The 20938-nt window shown below is 39.7% G+C and overlaps 1 protein-coding gene across 2 annotated transcripts in view; it reads left to right on the top strand.

The window, feature by feature from the left end:
* Pde4d (phosphodiesterase 4D) overlaps positions 1-20938 on the top strand; it is a 698811-nt gene that overhangs the window by 161532 nt on the left and 516341 nt on the right. Inside the window, exon 1 of one of the 2 annotated variants that reach the window (XM_052743270.1) lies at positions 17642-18823. The exons of the other annotated variant lie outside the window; for it this stretch is intronic. Coding sequence (XP_052599230.1) covers positions 18684-18823 — 140 coding nt within the window. The 5' untranslated portion in view covers positions 17642-18683. Of the gene's footprint in view, positions 1-17641; positions 18824-20938 lie in introns of those variants that run through there. 2 annotated transcript variants of the gene reach the window in all.

Raw genomic sequence — 20938 nt, forward strand, 5'->3', positions numbered from 1 at the left:
AAAAGGATGAACTCATCTTGGGTTATGAGCTAGCTCTGTAGCTTTGGGATACCTGTTTAATTATCCGGTGCTTGTTTCTCTTTCTTTTAAACATATAAAGTAGCAGTGCTTTGGGAGCAAAGAAAACAGCTGAGAGGCGAGTCAGATGTTGATCACAGTGCCTGGCACATACTAGCTGCACAGCACATGATAATTATTTCTCCATTTCACCTCCCCACCCCACCAGATCCCTTCCAGCCATTGTTTCTCATCCACAGGACAGTGCTGGTTTCCCAGCATGATGTGTAAACTGAGGTTTGGAAATCTGATCTCATTTCACCCCTTATCTATCTGGGCCTGGGGGCAACTTCTCTAGATTCTTTGAACTTATTTTCTACTAAGTGAGAGGTATTAATACTGGCCCTGCCAGCATCAAGGGAAATAACCCGTGCGAGCATTAGTGAACAAAGCTTTCCTCAGAAGGGAAGCTCCTAGAAATACGAGCTCAATTTCACTTTTCTCCCTTCGTTCCTAATGCACGATTGCCTGTTCCTAAACGCTAGTGGAAGGGAGTTAATTAGTTCTTCATGCTAATTATTCATTGAGTGTCCTCAATTAATACAGTGTATTCTTTTGAGAAACTTAGCTCAGCTTATATTAGTGGAGATATACAGATTGGGAGCTTACCCAGGCTGATTTAAGACTCACACTGAGACAAGGACTTTCTCTAAGCGCAGGGCTCTAAAAATACTACATCATTCTTACTTTGTGTGGGTGTGGGTGAAGTGAACGGGGTGTAGTTACAATCTTATATAGTAATACTCTCCTTATACAAGGAGGTGCTTTGCTTGCTTTTTTGCTCTCCGATCTTAGTTACTCGACCAGAGCAGACATGTCACCAACAGATGCCTCACTGTGTCCTCTCTGTCCAAACACTGTGACAGAAGAGGGCGAATTCTACCACCACTGCTGGGAAAAGTGGCCACAGGAAGTCTTAGCTGATCATATGAGCAGCACCACGGTCTTTGTATTTCAGATGCTATCTTTTCTCTCTCCATTTCATATCACAAGAAATCTGATTCTCAGTGAAGAACGGGCCCCAAGAATTGTACCAGTAGGACTTGAAACCTTTAGTGGAATCAGCTTTCTTTTTCTAATAATGATGGTCTTTTTTATGTTTTTCCAATATTGGTAGCAAAGTAAATGATGTATAAACGTGGTTTGGGAAGTTGGGGGTGAAGCATGAACTAAGAGTCGAAACTGGGCTTGTGAGGTATTTCAACTTTCTTTAAGTATTGAGTCTGGAGGAATAGCAATCTCGTTAAAATATGTACAGTATTTATGAGGACTGAAAAATTGAGTATAAAAATAAGCTATTGTATAAAACCATTCCAAAAATTATAGATAAAATGAACTTTTGCTTGCCAGCTATGAAATGATTTTGACCTCTGAAAAAAGTAAACTGCACTTATATTTTATAACTATTGCCTTTGTTTACAATGAAAGCATTTTTACTGTGGGCCAGTCAATGAGCATTTTTAAATATCTTCAGCCCCATTATATACCTGGATTCTGAAAGTCCCTGGGAAGTAGGTGAAAGGTCTTGTGTATCCTCCTCAAATTCAGCAAAGAGCAGATGCAAGATTTTTAGACTTCCAGACAATGCTAGGGTAAATACGCATATGTTGTATAAATATTTGTATTGGAGAGATGGTTGTACAAATGAGTCTTTTTCTATCAGATGGTATGTGTCTGTCCTACATCTACATTGTACACCAAAAATGCCATTCCGAGGGTACGCTCCTCTGAATTGCACAGGTCTCCCCATCCCCTCACCCCCTCAACATCATTGAATTCTGCATTTTTCCCCTTCCTGCTGTGATGGTCCCTAAACCCTGGTGTGACTTTCCTTCTTCAGTTTCTACCGAGGGTCCATCTCTAACTAGCTACCAGCTGCTGCTCTTTTCTCCTTCTGCGGTGTCTGTTCGCATCCATCTCTCACAGTTCTTTCGGGTTGTTGGTTTCATGTGAATTAATCCACCAGGCCCCCTTGAAGGTGAGTAATAAAAAACTCAGACTCTGGCTGACTTTCCAGCTGCCCCTGCCAACTCACCTTGCGTCAGTAGTTGGTAGAGCTTTCATTATTCAGCCTCCTCGGATTTCTACAGTGCAGCTTTCCTTCGGCTCAGCTTCAGGGTTCCCACCCCTGCAGTCAGCAAGCTGGGGGGGGGGGCATTTGATGAACTCAAGGAAAAGGAATAAAACCAATTTTGTTCTTAGGTGTACCCTAATTAAAGCTGTCCGATCAAATCCCAGACAAATCCAAGACAGATAAATGATTTTGCTTTCTAGAGAAAAAATAATTAGTGTTCAGTGAAGATTAAGAAGTCAGCACAAAGTAAACCAAGTCAGAATGAGACCCCAATGACACTAAAATTCTGAAATTCTGTGCTCATCTCACCAAATCTCTTTCTCCATAAACCCTGTGAGCCTCCAGCACAAGTGAGTTCATTGATATTTGGAGGTCTGAGGTGAAATGGAAAAGCTGGAATTGGGACTGAGAGGATGTTGGAGACAGAGAGTGGGGTGAGACTATTGGTAAAAGGGATACAGTTGTCCCAGGACTGATCTGGGGGGAAAGGAAGGCAAATCTCTCAAGAATAGAAGGGAAGGAGCTGCTGTAGTGCCCTGGAGCATGGCAGCCCAAAGCAGCAAACTGAATGCATCTGTGTGTGTGTGAACTGACAAGAAGTCACCACAAGCCAAGTCAAGGACAATGACATGGGCTAGGGAAGAGTTAACATTAATGAGCCCTCATTGTGGACTGTCATTCAGACAATGAGGAAAGAGTTGAATTTTCCTGCAGCTGCCCCCATCCTCACCTCATTTGTCTCCAAGGGAAGAGCATTCCTTACACCTTGGCTGGTGCTTCCAACAGCAAAGATGTGGGTATAGAGACTGCTAGGTGTGCCCTCTTGGGGTATGAAAAATGGTCATGTTAGCTTAGGCCAACAGCTCTCAATACAATAGGACTTTGCACATTAACTCGTTATTCTGTTGTTCTTATGAATGTGTTAGTCTGCGAACATATTGTCACAGATTAGTCACCCTCTATTACTCGGAAAGTGATTTAGTACAAGCACGCCCACATCATACTATGGAACAGCAATAGGTCTCTGATTGGTCTTCTACATGGAAAATCAGCATAAAGAGCAGTTTGGTTCGTGCAGGATGTTTGACACACACAAACCATCTTCTGATGTGCCTAAGATGGGAAGTGGTCTTTGGCCTGAGTATCGTCAGCACAGTGACACAGCAGGAACCTCTTGGGTCCCTCCACAGCCTCCAGTGAGAGCCAGGCCACTGATACTGATGGAGTCACCAGACGCACACAGCTTTTGTTTGCTTTTATTTACATTTGTTGTCACAGGTGTCACCATAACTGTTGTTGCTGTTCCTTGACAGCAGTTGCAATTCTGAAAATTAACTTGAATGTTTGCTGCTTAAGGTGCTTTATTTTGTGGGCTAAATGAGTTCATCCATCTCTTTTGAAAGAAAAAGATTGAGAAAACCTAAGAGTCCCTCTCCTGTGTAACTCCCTTGAGTGTATTACGGTGAGATTTCAATTGAGCTATGACAGACAACATACATTTGACAGAAGTTTGGAGCTCTCAAATGTAATAGATTAAAACAGAAAAAATTAAGGGAACTGTCCTGAAGTTTCATGGCACAGTTTTAGGGGCCCATGATAAAGAGGCTCACCAGTGTTTTGCTTGGCTATTACACTATGTTGCCGTTTTCCTCAGTCTGTTTCTTTTTTTTTTTTTTTTTTTTTTGCGAGGCAGGGTTTCTCCTTAGTCTGTTTCTTAATTAACATGTGTGTTGCCTTGCCAAATCCGAGCTCCAAAAGATAGAAAGGAGAGCTAGCTTTGAGCCATTTTCTTTGTATCCTTCCCCTGAAGAACATCTGGGGAAAGCATTGGATTTCCAATAGCAAGGGTTTGTAGGACAAGCTCACTTGAAACCCAAGGGCTTAGTGGGGGTCTGATTAAGCAGCAGCACTTGGAAGTGGGGACCAAGATTGAGTCACAGGAGTTGCAGCCACGGGCCGCAGCAGGGATGCTGCTGCTGAATCCACAAAAGTGCCAGGCACACTTTCAACATCTGCCAGGTCCTCGGTGTGAGATGCCATCTCATGATGGTGCTAACTGAAGGAGAATTGAGAAAAATAAATTAATTAAAAGAAATCTTCCTTTCATCTCTACCCATTTTCCCACTTTCCAACACCAGAGCATTCAGAGCCAAACTTGTCTGGGCAGGATGGGGATCCTGGAAGGAGGTAGGGATACCCTGTCTTCTCCCACTGCAAGTAAATAGTGTGTGAGGTCCCAGCCACAGAGGGGACATGATGTAGGATTTGGGGTTAGAATCTGGAATGAGTTAGAACTAGGAATGAGCTGAACACAATCCTAGTTGCTGTATGTATGTTCCCTAACAGCACTCTGAAACAAATCACAAAATGTTCTTCATAAGCACACTTCAAAGAGCAGCAAGAGACCAAGGAAAATGTGCCAATACATGTGTTAGTTTTTATGCGGCACTGTTTACCCTGTGAGAAAAAGTCATGCGACACAACAAAATCCACTATAAGAGTTTATTTGAAGGGAATGACAGAAAAGAATGTGCTTAGGCCTATTTGGAAGACATGTACAGAAAGAGTGGGGAGGGTACATGGGATCTGCCTTTTATGGACTTCCCTGCACATGCGCATATGGGCTTAAGTAGCTACACCATGTAATTGTCATGACCATGTAATGCACACGGATTACGTAGAAAATATGGCCCGGGAATTGAGAAAGCATCTGGCCAGGGCATGCATGGTCATGGGAGCGTGGCTAGGAATCCTATTAACATGTCCCATGTTCTCATTTTCAACAAAAGGTGTTACATGTCCATGCCCAATTGCAAATGTTTTAAAATGTCTTGATACCATATTGTATCTCTGTTTATATGCGTTCCCTTCCTGTATCCCTCTAGTATTCAGGAGGAAAATGATTTATACGCTGCATCAAGTATTCTTCTCTTTTCCATGCCTATGTCCCTACAGAGCCATCCCAGAATAAAGGTGCAGCGAAGGTGTGCAGAGTATAGCTAGCTGGAGCAGGTGGTAAAGCCATTCTCTGCCACCTGACTTGGGTTTTTCTTTGTCTCTTCATCCTTTCTCCCTTCTCACTAGTTTGGAGAAACTTTAGGAATCTCCCCCTCTCACTGTACCTATAGTCTATAAAGAAGAACCACAGGGACTGGGGCCATACCACTGCTATACCTGTCTCCTAGTAAAGAAAACCTCCCACACCCATTGCCAGCCACATCTCAAATGGCCTGGGCCTTTAATCAGCTGGTAATTAAGGGAGACCAGGAGAAAGGCGAGCTGATACTTTCATTAACTTCATCCCTGCTTCTGAATAACTTCCACTCTTAAAAATGAGGTCGAGACTTCGGATTTCAATGAAGCCTGCTGAGAGTTCTGGTAATAAAACCCTAATGCTCATCTGCCTGCTGCCCACTCTCTGCTGGGTCACTAATCTCAAAGGAAACGGTCAGTGAGAAAAAAGAAATTCTAAAGGTAAATCACATTCTGGTGAGCTGTGCCACTTTATGTTGCGAAGAACTTGAAAGATCGTGTGTCTTCATTCCATTTATGAATCATGGAATTGGGAACAGGTGAAACCATATCATTATTTTCATTATTTTTCTCCTTCACACCTTGCTTCTCAGGGAGATGTATCCAATAGCAGGGCGAAGGCAATTTCATTTCATGTTAGTGCTTCTTGATCTCATGGTTCGGACATTTATTATTTACATGGAGCCTGTTTATTTCTAAGTAATTTGTATAGTCCCCGGGGATGTTTTTAGAAATAGAATATGCTAGAACTAGAGGGAGGTGGGGCAGGTGGTATTGTGGTAGTAGCTACAATATTTAAATGGCAATTAAGGTATAAAATATAAGGTGAAAGAGAACTATCTGTCTATCACACGCATGGAGGATTTTAAAATTACCTTCAAATTTATCTTATACTCAAATCCAAATAATGTTTCAGTTAATTAGACCATAATGCCTTTAAAACTATTAATTACTCTAACATGGGTGGTTTGAAGAGAGTTAATGTCTTTGAGCATTTTAGTGATCATTTTAAAATAATCATATGAATGTCTTTTTTTAATTCCCTAAAGAGAAAATTTGTCTTTTTAGTGCTGAATTTCCATACCCTATAACATAAAAAAAATCACAGTATTCACCCTTTTCCGTGATCTTTGTCTTCCTTCTTAGTACCCAAACCTGTTTTTCTAAAACAATTTGCCATCCAGTGGAGAAAACATAAGAGCCTTGTGAAAAGGCTAATATTGTGACTGGAACTGTAGCAGACATCAGTCAGAGCAAAACCAAAACGGTGCCTTTTAGAACACCTGGATTTGGGTGCAGATGTAGCTACACTGTTACTTCCAGTATGTTCTGTTCAGATTCAAGCTTCTGTGCTAATTCATTGTGACTATTCACTATTACAAGAGATCATTCATTTTAAATTGATTTATATTTGAAGGAAAGAAATTTATGAATAGATACATAACATTTTAAAATGGTGACTTAGCAAGATTTTGATTGCAAGTAGAAGTGATTGACTCAGACCAGCTCCAAACACACACACACACACACACACACACACACACACACACACACACACACACCAGACAAACAAGAAACCCCCATAAACAGTGGTTACATAGAAATGTACAGAAACAAGTGGACCTTGTTAGATTTAAGAAATACTGGGATCAAGACATCTTCTCTGTTTGGGACCATATGGCTAGCAATTTCCATTTGTTCCTGTGTTTCTATTCTGCTGTCTCCTCTAATTGCTACCCACATCTTGGTCATCAGCTTTTACTCAACTCTAAATGGCATCTTCCTTCTACAGTTCCTCATAAGTGGGTTCTCACCCACCTTGAATTAGTTGAAGTCCCAATGTTAGGTAGGACCCACAACATTCTAATGATAGAACATTAATGTTGGAATCCTCGCGGAACATGGTGGGGCATGCCTTTAATACCAGCATTTGGAGGGCAAAAGCAGGTAGATTTCTGTACATTCGAGGGCAGCCTAGTCTACATAGTGAACTACAAGACAGCCAAGACTACATGGAGAGACCCCTGTCTTAGTTAGGTTTTCTATTGCTGTGATGAAACACCATGACCAAAAATCAAGTTGGGGATGAAAGTGTTTATTTGGCTTACACTTCTATATCTCTGTTCATCATCAAAGGAAGTCAGGACAGGAACTCACACAGGGCAGGATCCTGGAGGCAGAAGCTGATGCAGACCTCATGGAGGGATGCTGACTACTGGCTTGCTTCTCATGGCTTGTTCAATCTGCTTTCTTATAGAACCAAGGGATGGCCCCACACACAATGGGCTGGGCCCTCCCCTATCAATAACTAATTAAGAAAATGTCCTACTTCTGTATCTTATGGAGGCATTTTCTCAATTAGGATTTCCTCCTTTCAGATAACTCTAGTTTGCCCATCAAGTTGACATAAGACCAGCCTGCACTCCCTGTCTCCTAAAACCATGAAAAATAAAGGAAGCCCATGAACGAATCAAGTGTCAATGAGTCATGTGTACACATCTATTGCCAGCATTTTTTATCAACACAAAAAGTCTTAAAGTTTGAGGGGAATAATAATGATTGACTAATTTGTAATGGTATTAATTGACTCAATAAATCGTTCATTGAGCACCTATTATGCACCAGACATTATTCTAGGTATTATGAAATACACCATGAAATGAACAGATGAAAAACCCACCATTCCTAGGACAAATACATCCTAATGCTTAAATCATATTGTTTTTAAAATAACTTTTAAAAAAGGCAGTAACATTCTTTCCATATAGTAAGTACATACAATATATTGAGATAACAACACAGGTTCATGGCATATGTGACTATATATATGTAATGCATGTTTATATATTTGTAAATAACAGTTGTATTAGCTTTTACCTAACTACTCTGTCAGTGGTGTGTGTATGTGCACAATTTAGTGCATGCATGTGTATGTGGTATGTGTGTGTGTGTGCATGCATGAGAGAGTGTGTGTGCATGCATGAGAGTGTGTGTGCATGTGTGTGTGCATGCATGAGAAAGTGTGTGTGTGCATTCATAAGAGAGAGAGAGAGAGAGAGAGAGAGAGAGAGAGTGTGTGTGTGTGTGTGTGTGTGTGTGTGTGTGTGTTTTGAAGGCCCTGCATCTTATATTGCATCTATCTTGCCATTTTCAATGCAGTGTCTTCCGCTTCCCATTAAAGTGACTATGAACTTGTAAACCCCTGAAAAGAATTTGATTTAAAAATCACTGAAAATCATAACTGGCAGTGTTTCATTGTGAGGTTATTAAACAGACAGATTGAAAACACAAATAGTAGGCAATCCATCCCATTCTGTTCTACAAGGAGGTAAAACAAGGGTGTTCACCATCATAGACTTGCATGGTTCCATTAAATCCTATTTCACCTACTGAAAAGAAAGCTCTGTTGTAAGATGTAATTGCATAGATAGATTGTCAAAATGTGGATTAAACACTCATGTTTTGTCCCCTGCAAAAACAGTAAGTACTCTTAATCACTGGGTCATTGCTTCAGCCCCAGACTGCATGACATTTTAACTGACAGAATGAGTGACAGAAGGACTAACCAGAGGTGTTGAAATATTGAGTTAAAATACAGTGAGATATATCTAATCAGTTAGGGCGGATGAGATAAGACAATCAGAGAGCCCAAAACCTCTCTTGATACTGCTGCAAACAACACTTTCCTTGTTCTGACCCACTGTTGTGTTGTATAGAGGGTGTGTATCTAAAGCACTCTGCTGTGTGGAGGGTGTGTGTCTACAACACTGTGCTGTGCTATGTGAAGGGTGGGTATTTATAACACCGTGCTGTGCTATGTGAACGGTGGGTATCTATAACACTGTGCTGTGTTGTGCTGTGTGGAGGGTGTATAGATACAACACTGTGCTGTGTGTGCTGTGTAGAGGGTATGTATCTACAATGCTGTGCTGTGTGTGCTGTGTAGGAAATGTGTATCTACAACAAGGTTCTCTAGAACAATGGATGCTGTACACATTGAAATCTATGTTTACACATACTCATACATTTGAGCTAGAGCATGATATTATAAGGATATTCGATCAGTTGCTTCATTTTACCAATGGACATGGCTTTACTGATGGCAGTCCCAACTCTAATGATTGTATCATTTCCCAACGGCCATATTCCTGTAGATGTAGAAGAATGAACTAATCAGCTGTTTATGTATACTCACAAGATTCCATGTTAACTGAGATAATGTTATTGGTGGAATGTTTGCCTTCTTGAATGTAGATTTTGCATTCAACCTTTGAGCTTTTAGTTTTAAAGCTTAAAGCCTACCTGACCAAAATTAGAAACTCAACTTTGATATTATAATTTCAAGTTTTTAACAAGAATTGACTTCTGTTTCTTAATTAACATTAAATATAGTGTCTCTTTATTTCTGTTTTTTAACTGTAAAATAATACATGGATATATTCTTGTGTCTTTGAGAAATTCACACATTTATGCAATGAAATATGTTCATATCCAACCCATAATTTCCTCCTTCAGCTCCTCTTGTATCCATCACAATACTTTCCCTTCCTAAATTCATTTCCTCCTCCTCCTCCTCTTCTTCTTTCTCCTCTTCTTCTTCCTTCTCCTCCTTCCTTTTGGTACTTCACTAAGTCCCATCATTACTACCTATGTGTGCATGGTGTGTGACTAGTCACTGGAACATAGGAAATCAACCAATAACCTCTAAAGCTTTTAAGATTAAAACAATTCTCTCAGGAGCTATCTCAGCCAATAGTTCCTCAGAAAGCAGTAGGGTGTAAAGATCTTGGTCAGTCTCTAGCGTGATCTTGTGTAGGGGTGGGGGATTGATAAAGATGTTCCATTTAGGGCTGAGCACACAGTCTTTTGTTCTCAACACTTTTGATTAGTTATGGATCTCTACACTGCAAAGAAAAACTTTTTTTGAGCAAGGTTGAGAACAGCCCATGTTTACAGGCATAACCACATATTGAAGGTAACTCGACCATATTATCATTAATTGAAATAACCCTGGTAGGTTCTTCCCAAGGGTCTATGACCACCCTGGACACTGGCTTTTGACTGGGGTTATTGTGCCAAGCAGAGTATATCCAAGGAGTAGGTCTCAAATCCAATCAGAAAGCGGTTAGTCATCCCATAATAGCCCTGTCGCTATGGAACAGATGGGCTTTGTTCATCAGGTCAGTCAGTGAGGTGTCATATTGTCATATCCAGGGTCCAGTGCTGAGAAAGGCAGTTAATATCTTTTCCACTACCCCCCAGCAGTCTGATGGCACCTTTGGGCATCATGGAAGCTAGTCATCAGGACAGAAGTTTCCCAGTCAGTTGGAGACTAATTTCTCCCCAACTTGCAGCCTAAATATGTGGTATCTTCTTCAACAATAGGGTCTTATGGTGGCAAACAAGGCAATGGAAATAGCTTTTCTAAACACTTAATCAATAAATAGAAAATAAAATGTTTATTTTACATTATATATATATATATATATATATATATATATATATATATATATATATAAATCTTTTTTAAAAAATACCCTTTGTTTCTATTCCTTCTGCCAGAGGTAGTATATTCAAAATCTAGTGTGTTGTTTTCATCTGTACTAATGCAAGCATTTATGTTAGCACACGTACAAATTTGTAAATTCAAACTGAAGACATTGTTCTGAAATGCTGAGGTTTTTTTTAAGCATGACATTATTTCAGATACTTTTCTAAGTAATTTGTTTGGAAATTCTACAGAACGAGTACAATTGGAAACTGGTCTTTGTTACATGACAGATATTTTATGGTTTGAAATTTCTGGATTTCTGGATCATTGTCTTAGAATATTTCTGGAATATTGATCTGTGAAATATGATACAAAGCCTCTAAAGCTTTTAAGATTAAAATGAAATGTAATTTCTCATCAGGAGAAGATTTCTTACAGTAATTCCCTGGAGGTTTGCTGTTGTTGCTTTTGGTTTTTCCATTTGGATAAAAGTAAATTGTAGCTTTCCTGAAGAATCTATGTTACGTTAAAATAAGCACATTAAAATACACATGAATAACACTTAAAAATGCTCTTCCTATTACAATGTAGTTTATAATTCCTTTCAGTATTTATAGTAAATTACTATAATAAACTGTTTGTATATGCACATATATTGTACATATATACACATATATGTATGTCTAACCAAATTGTGTTTCAAATAATTTAGTGAGTTGTGAAAGGTACACAAAATGGGATCAAGAAGAACCTGAAATTAAGGGGTCACGTCCTGAAACTCCAAAACAAAATGCAAATTCTAATTTTAATTTTCAAATTTGCTATGGATTTTTTTTCTATGTTTATGTTGGAAAATAAGTATTAAGTACATTTCCTGTATTCCAGCATTTGTATTCTATCTCTTCTACCACTACAAATATTTCTAATGGGATTTAGTGAATGTTTTAGATGCTCTAGTCCTGGAGTGCATTGCATTTAATGACATACCATTTCTTCTATAAAAATGCGTTTTTTTAAATAATTTCAGAGATAAGGTTTAAACTTTGACTCTATGATCCCAAAAGACTTATTTTTACAAATTAACTCATCAGCAGGTTACCAAAGCACCTGTTAGTTTTTAGGTAATCAAGACAGAGAGGCTTCATCCAGCAACTGATAGAAACAGATGCAGACCCACAACCAAACATTAGGTGGAGCTCAGGGAATCCAGCAGAAGGGGGGGAGGAAGGATTGTAGGAGCCAGAGGGTTCAAGAACACCACAAGAAAACTCACAGAATCAACTAACCTGGGCTCACAGGGGTTCACCGAGACTGAACCGATAACCAGGGAGCCTTCTTGGGACTGACTTGGCATTCTGCATGTATGTTACAGTTGTGTAGTTTGGTCCTCTTGTGGGACTTCTAACAATGGGAACAGGGGCTGTCTTCTACTGACTCTTTTACTGACTTTTAGGACCCTACTCCTCAATTTGGTCGCCTTGCCCAGCCTTAAAACAGATGGAGGTGCTTAGTCTTACTGCAACTTGATAAACCATGTTTTATTGATTCTCATGGAGACCTACCCTTTCTTAAACAGAAAGGGAAGGGGAGTGGATTGGAAGGTGGGAACAGAGAGGTGGATGGTAGTGCGACTAGGAGAGGAGGGAGGGGAAACTTCTGCTGGGATGTAAAATAAACAATCAAACAAATTAATTTTAAAAAGGGTTTTAGTGAATTTTTGAAAAATTTCATTTTTTTTAAAACTGTTATAACTGTTTTCTCAGTTATAAGAATATTATACAAAAATAGAATATAGCGGCAGTGTGCTGGAACATCACACAGTTCCCTGATGCTTAGCAATCAAAACCCTGGCTTCTCCTGTTTCAGTTATGAATGTGCTGAACAGCATGCCTTTAGCCTTTGCTAGAAGTTGTCAGAAGTAAAATTTCATCACTGTTCATATGTTCATTGGTTAACATTTAGTGAGTGCCAATATTTTTTTAATTTATTTCTTTTTATTTTGTGTACATTGGTGTTTTGCTACAGATCTGTCTGTATGAGGGCATCAGATCCCCTAGAACAGGAGTACAGACAGTTGTGAGCTGCCATGTGGGTGGTAGGAATTGAACCCAGGTCCTCTGGAAGAGCAGCCAGGGCTCTTAACCACTGAGCCATCTCTCCAGCCCACCAATACTGTTTTTGGTGTCATAAGCACACCAAAACATTGAAAGAAGTGAATTGTATGTTACTGAAGAATCTGTATTTATATTAAAATAAATACATTAAAATATATGTGAATAACAATAACTACTCTTTGTACCTCAAAGTAGCTTATAATTCATTTCAGTAAGTAAAATAGTAATTAAACTATAAGTTTGTAGACATACATATATAGTGTAGATATGTACACATACATTTTTACATACACATTTTACATATATGTGTGCAAGTACACACACACACATGGCTATATATATATAAAACTAAATGGTATCTCAAAGAGATTTAGTAAGCTGGTGAAAATGATACAAAATATAAGCAGGAAGAACCTGAGGTTAAGGAGTCACATCCTCAGACACCACAACAAAATGTAAATTCTACTCTTTTTGTCTTCAAATTTACTGTGATCTATTAAGACATCCAAATGAATCTAGCATTGATTTACTTCAATATCACATATTTCTGCTATTAGCATATAGATACCATGTGCTAAAATATGTAAAGATGTTTTATATGTGAATATATTTATATAAACCATAGATGAAGTAAGGGCAAAAATACTGTCTTTTAACAACAAAAGAACAAAAGTTGACAAGCCCCTTGAGAGGTGGCAGACTCCTAATGCATCTGTACTAATGATTACAAATTCATATAAAATTAATGAAGGATTATCCTTTAGGTACTTGTCATTTCATGTCTAGACACGGGGGGGGGGTATCTTATTTCATCCAAGATAACACTGACATTAGCTCATTAATTATTCCAGCATATGTTGACGACACAAAGATTTCTGTTGATATTTAAAATTAAAAGTTTCTCTGAAAGCGAAACTTGGTGGGTAAAATTAATGAGTCAATTCACCTCACCTCCCGTTTCTGATAAGCACAAATGACTAAGGCTTTAAGAAACACCCAGGTTCAGTGACCAGGGTGGGACTTTATTGTTCTGTGATTATATTAGCATGATGGTGTGACTTAGACTTCTTATTACCTGAAAGGGACATTGAATATTGCAGGAGTTTGAAGAGAATGGAAACTTCAAACATAAAGGAAGAATATGAGTTTCTGAAGAAATTGTTGGTTCTCTGTTCGTCTTTGTAAAGAACAAACCTTTGAGATAAAGGAGCAAAAAGAGATCCCTTGTCTCCACTTTGGCGCACAGGAGGTCAAAGGCAACTTTACAAAATTTCAAGGTTCTGAGCATTTGGATTGAAACACTATCACTCTTAGGAGTTAGCCTCCTGCTCACAAAAAGGATTTTATTAGAAAAGAAGTGGCGATGCTGAATAGCCAATTCTTCTTGCTTTGAGCCTGAGTAAAGTCTAAGTAAGCTGCTGTGTGTGTGTGTGTGTGTGTGTGTGTGTGTGTGTGTGTGTGTAAATGCCTGTGTGGTATTTGTGTTGGTGCATGCACATCTGTATGCCCCCAGGGGAGGGCATCTCATGTCCCACTCCATCCCTTGAGACTGTTTCTCACTGACCTTGGAACTTTGCTGGTGGCCAGCAAACCTGGCAGTCCTCTTCCCTCGTTCCTCCATAAATCGAGGGTTACAGGCATCTCTGTAGCCAGCTCTCTGTGTCAGTTCTATGGACCTTCATGTTTGCAGAACGTTTGTCTTACCCACAAGCCATCTCCCCAGCCCTAAATCACTTTTTAATGAAAATGTTGACTAAAACAATTTGATTTGCTCTACGTTTTAGCTCTCACTTGAATAGCAAATTAGCCGCAATTTTACTTACACCTCTCGTTTGAGGGTAGTTAATGCTGGTCCAGCCTCGAAAGACCAGCTAATCCTATGATTTCTGCAGGATTGAAAATGTAAAGGCCACAAATCATCAGTCTTGCTTCTGGTTGAACTGAGGTCAAAACATAGGCAGGGACTTCACCAAGGTATACCAGTCAGTGACTAGTAAGGAGTGATCCTTTATTGATGGAAACCCACCACGGTGAGGCTGAGCTCAGCAGTAAAGCCTGCAATAGCTCCCCTGGAATTAGAAGTTCTGTAAAGTGACAATTGTCTTCAAACACAACAAAACAGAGAGGTTATACCTTAGTCCCTCAACATCCTTCTTCTTGTAGAACTTGTTTCTAAGCTTCCATACTATTCTGTTGCTTTTTTCTGAAAGTCACACAGTCATTAATTATGGTCTTGTGAACCATCATTTTGTAACTTAGTGGTCCTGCCTCTTAAAACTCTGGTTCTAATACAGAATCCAAAACCGTTTCCATAGATGAAATAAACCCCTTCTCTTATATTTGTCTTGAGTCTGCAAAACCACCCAACTTAAGGTTATTCATTAATTTGTAATTTTAGCTCCCTGGACTGTGAGATAAATTTTATTTTTCTTTGTCATGCTTCAAGAGTTTTTAGTGCTTATTATAGTTTCTCAATTGTTACTATCTAGCTTTTGATACAGTTACATATATAAAAGTAAATAAGTTACATATAGAAAAGTTACGTATAGAAAAGTAAACAAGAAAAGTTCACCTGAAAGAAAGTTAAGCTGGAAGATAGGTATATAATAACCCAGTGACAGAATGCAAGTCTAACATTTGTGAGGCCTCAATTTCAGTGCCCCACACTGGGAAAAACATCAATTGAAATATCTTCTAAAAGTCTATTTTTAATTTAAAAATCTCATTTAATGACCTAACGATTGAGTCATTCCGTGTTTTCTATATATATATGCTTATGTCGCTGCTAGTCAGTATCAGATGTTAAACTGTGTTGTATCTGGGAGAGATTCTGAGGGATTTGGGCCTATGAATAAACTGGAATAATGTGTACTCAAAGCAAACAAAACACATCGAATGAAAAATGCTTATTAGAGTGGAAATTGTTGTACTACCTCATTTTTGTTATTGTCTATGTGACTTTCTAAGGCAGCCTTCTTGCTTACGTGGCGTAAGAAGCTAGTGTAGGTATTGAAATAGTTAATGTCTGTCACATTGTCCCTACCATAAAGGAAAAAGGACAGATGCCATAACCTGAATGGGCTCCAGGGCTTCTTCTCCCTGAAAGTGTGATGATGGACAAATACTGGCCCTTAGAGTTCATTCCCAAAGGGGTAAAGCACTTAATTTTGTGGAGAGAGAATCCAGGCAAAAATCTTGGAAAGCATTAAGTTAGTGCCAGGCCATATCATTACTGTGATAGAGACACAAGTTAAAATCCGTGTGGTCAGACTTCTGGCTTCAGGTGTGTTTGTCTTCCTGTGATCCATTTAACTTCTAAGTGACTCCATTCTTCATCTGCAGCACAGGGCTGGTCACAGTTGGATGGGTTACATGAGATTATCCTGGGAAACTCCTAGAAGACAGCCAGGGTCCTGACTAGTATATCTAGATCTTCGATAACGATATTCAAATATATACTGTAATATGCTAGTCGGATTCCTGTGTGATACCTGATTCCAAGCATTACTAGCTTGTTAAGAACAATTCAAGCTGAAAGGTCCTGGGCAGGATCACAAGTGACCGAGATTTGGTCCCTTCAAAACAAAGGTGCTGGAAGGACATTGCCAATGCCACAGGAAGTGCCGGTGACTTTCCTCCTTTGTGCTAGACGGTACCATCTTTCTGCGTGCAAAGTTCAAATTGCTTTAAAGAAACCACTCAGTTCTTCCTCCTCCCAGGATGAATTCTTGCCCTAGGACCATCAATTGATCAAATCATAGCAGTTCTCAAACTATTTTTTTTTTTTTACACTCACTTTAGAATTTATGGGAAGTGAATCCCCCTCTCTCCAATAATGTTTTCTGCAAGGACAAGAACTCCCTGGGGGAAACCCTAACTAAAGATAAGTAGAATGATATATTAAGTGTTGCCAGTATTCCATTTAATATTAAGCAATTGCATAATGGCCTTCTTAAATACCCAAGCTAAAAGCGATACATTAATGTTGTACATATCACCCCTGAGAAGCCCATTCTCTAATTTCCGACAAGCACCATTCAAGTGCCAACCTACTATTCCAAGAGTTTACTATTTTATTCTTGCTCTAAAATGGCATCAACAGTGATGGGGTGCTTTCAGGGGATTATTGAACAGAATTTTTTTGCAACAAAGGGGGTAGGCTCCAGGAAATGAGAAGGGAGCTCTCCTCCGAGGTACACACCCACTAATCAAACAAGCAGCTTTATGACATGCGCAAATGCAATTGACGTCTAACTGATTTCTGCAGAACTAGCTTCCCCAGGATTTCCTGTCCAAAATCATAGTGTGGAAATCTGTAGTTAAGTGGTTACAAAGCACCTAGTAAGCAAGGCTTCTCTACCCCCATATTTTTGTTCAAAAATAAAAAAAAATAAATAAAACAAAACAAAATCCCTATCATTTGCACATTGCCTCTGGACTTCTTTTGTTCCCCTTCTTTTCGTTGAACACCGTGAAAAACTAAACAAACAAACAGAACAACCTTCCCCCATAATAATATCTATTTGTTCGGCATGCCATTTGCCTATGAGGTTATTTACAGGTTTCTTTAGCTTTTCCTGCCTGGTAATTACTTACTGAAAGAAATCTGCTCCTTCAGGGCACGCTCTTCCTTTTAACCCCTTTCCCTCACTCCTCCTTGGAGGCTAGCAAGGAGTGCGCGGCTCTGCAGTGTCTGGGAACCCACCTAGAGGGCCCCCTTGACGCCAGCACATCCCCTGTCAGGCAGCAGTCTGCAGCTGAGCAAGCGGGCTGCAGCAGAGTTAATGTACAGTACCACGGAGCCTGCAAGTGTCCTGAGCTGCTCAGAGCTGGGGCGGGCGGGCGGCACAGCCCAGGGCAGACAAGGCGGCTGCGAGGATTCCAAAGGTTCTGCCGGAAATTCGGTGTGGGGGTACTCCAGCTGGAGCCTGTTGCCACTCTGTGTTTTAAAAGCATGCAAGGTCTGTATAGCTTGGGCGTGAGAATCTTGCGGATGTCAGAGCATCCGAATAAATGACATCTATTTGGGAACTGAATTGGGGGTAAGGAGAACAGAGAGAAAAGAAAGCCAGCCAAGTAAGAAATTCTTAGACAACGTCTGCCTTGCAGCTGTGAAATTCATTTTCTTTCCAAGGCAAAATATTAAAAGCTCACACACGGTTTTGATAAGAAATAGGAAATTCTACAGTGAGACAATCGATAGCTTAGTCATTTTACTTAAAGAGAGCAGACAGCCTTATTGTGGGGTTAGGCGGCAGATGAATTTCATCACGACAGCGCCTTCTGAAGTCATGATGGGAGCCGACACTAATCCTGTCCTGCAAAGCAGAAATTACTCATTGCCTTTCTACTTGAGTATTCGAAACCAGCAATTCTGAGATTTGGGGAAGAAGTTGGCTTGTGCTCTACATGGTTTCTAGTCCCTCTCCCCAGGTCTTTGTTGGACAAGAAGTCTCAGACTCAGACGGTAGCACTGCGTTAAAGTGACCACATAAGAATATGTGCCTAAGAAAGAAGAAAAAGCAATATTTATCCCTAACGGACAGTATGGCAAAGCAGCGTGAAGTTTTCCATTTCCCTCCTAACACTTCTTTAACAAGGATAACAAGAAACTGTCTTTTGACTCCTTTTTGTTCACATTTCATAGTCCTTTCTGTGAGGATGCGTTAATTCATATTCAAGGCAGTTGGATTTCACCGGGACAATACTTGCCACCATTTAGGATTAGCGATTGGACTGGTTACTTTAGTGTGTTGACTAGTAGAAGCTACATGGATGGACTCATACCTGCAGTACTCTGTGATGTTTCTTTCTTCAGATCCTGGAAGGGCTTTTGTTTTTGCTATTTGTGTTTTTTTTGGGGGGTAATTTTTGGGGAGAATTCATTACTTGTTGCAATAATTGTCCATGATCGATGCTCAAGCCAGAGAGTTGGGATTCATCTGTGAAAATCACCACATGTAACATAGGAGACAAGGAAAATATTAATGACGGACGTTCTGCGAACATGATGCATGTGAATACCTTCCCCTTTAGAAGGCATTCCTGGATATGGTAAGTAATCAATACCCCTTCAGTCTGAAAACTCAGAATTCTAAAATCCCATGACAGGAAGCAGAGGAATGTTTGTCCTGAGGAAGAATACAGATATCAAGTGAGGAAAAAAAAGAAAGCTAACATAAGTATAAACCCAAGAAGACTGTTTGAGAAAGTAACGATTATGCAATTAAATTTTTCTTGTTGATATAAAGCATCCCAACTAGGAAAACATGAGGACATTCACAATAACTAATATTTCATAGTCAAAAATATAGAAAATGACAACCAACCTAGTATGTAACAGAAATGAGAGGATTGGGAATTTGCTTTGTCTTTTTTGTTTGTTTGTTTTTGAAAATTCTCTAGGAAAGGATATACTGGATTTCTGATGTCTAGTATCAATTGGCCTGCATTCCATAGAAGGTTAAGGGAAACTTGGAATGCTGACTCAATATTTTTCAAAAAAAAAAAAAAAAATCCTAACATCTGACTTGCTCCCATTTAAGAATGCTTTAGCTATTCAAGGATAGCACTTCTGGGCTGAACCAATAGAAGTCTGATAGAATTCTCACACATGAATCATGAAATGCTGTAACTCTTAGAGGACTTGCTTAGTTCTCGAATGTTTGACCAGGTATTAAGGTTCAGTTCAATGAATCAGTGTGTGGAGGTTTCCAAACAGTACCATCATGTTCCATTTCTTGTTGGCATCTGTGACTGAGTGTGTAGGAGCTAGTTGTTGAGGCCATTGCAAGGACAGAAGTGATCATTTTGAAAGTTGTTTGTCTTCATTGTACCTATGGGGGAGAGGGGTGGTGTGGATTCAATTTCTCACAGCAGAAACTTTGTGATGTATGATAAAAACACATTCTGAGGCTTTTTGTCTTACAACCTGTGTGTGTTGTGCTGTTGTTTGGGGCCTGATTTTCAAAGCATGTTTCCCACATACACATTTCAATTGGACTGACGATAAGTGATAGATCCACAAACAGATTTCTGAGGGGCTGCTTTGGTGACCAATCAAAGTTTCATAGTTTAAAACACCAGCAAAATCACCTAGTGGGTTGTTACAGAGGTTCTGATTTCCAGCTAAAACTCCTTTGTGATGAATGTGAGGTGGGAGACATCCTCTGTCACTCTTGGACAGTGCCTATTTTGTTCCAACTCCAGAGTCATCCCGAGTCGGTGCTGTGGCGTATTTCCCTTCTCTGCTACCCACAGCCTCCATCCCCAAGCTCTGATGTGTCTGTGAGAGTCCGGCTGACATGTCTGCAGGCCTCTGTGGCCCACTTCCAACAGCATCACCAGAGTTCCCGACTCAGGAGGGCTTTGGTGCCAGTGCCTTAAATCCCCTATTGGTAAGGATCAGACATCAGCACAAGGATCTAGTTGTTCTTACAGAAAATATCACATCAGTAGCCTTTAATCCTGAAGTTAAAAGGTCCTGGAAGTAGTCCTTGGTACATAGTAGGCATCTGTCCATTTTTCTTCTATTTTTACAATTTCTTCATGGTTAATACCATACCTCTGAAGCTTTGCTTTAAACAAAGCAAAGGATATTTTCCCTTTAAAGGAAAATTACCATTCTCTTTTCTATAAAGTGTACCTTGCGACAAAGCAACAGTTTCTAATCTAGCTAAGTCCTGTTGTTTGAGTCCATTTGTTTATGTTTCAATAGCTAGGATGCCTGTACTCTTTGGATGCCTAAGAGTATAATCACCTTTTATTTTCTTTACCCTCCCCTCTACTTTTGACTGGAAAGAAATGAGCTGTTCAACTCTGTAGTTTTGGGGGGGAAATGCAAATTTGCTTATTCATGCTTCTGTCGTTCTGTAATAAATGTGTTCAAAAGATGTACAGAGAAGTTGAGAGTCCTGAATGGTTTCTTTTGTGCCTGGAGCTAGGTAACCCTTCATCCATTTCACTGCATGCTGTGCCAATTTGTTATTGTTGTGAAGAAAAAAAAAAAAACTGAGCCAGTGTGGATACCGGTGCTCTGTATGACTATTTTCCCCTGGGCTCCTTAGAAGGATTCGTTATTGAGACATTTAACACAAAGGAGGAAGGTGGTGGTTTTTTCCAGGTGACCCACTTAGCATTGTGCTTGATTCTCAACTTCCCCAGTTGTTG

This window comes from Peromyscus californicus, unplaced genomic scaffold (genome assembly GCF_007827085.1).
Source record: "Peromyscus californicus insignis strain IS unplaced genomic scaffold, ASM782708v3 Scaffold_18__1_contigs__length_77618521, whole genome shotgun sequence".
Lineage (NCBI taxonomy): Eukaryota > Metazoa > Chordata > Mammalia > Rodentia > Cricetidae > Peromyscus > Peromyscus californicus.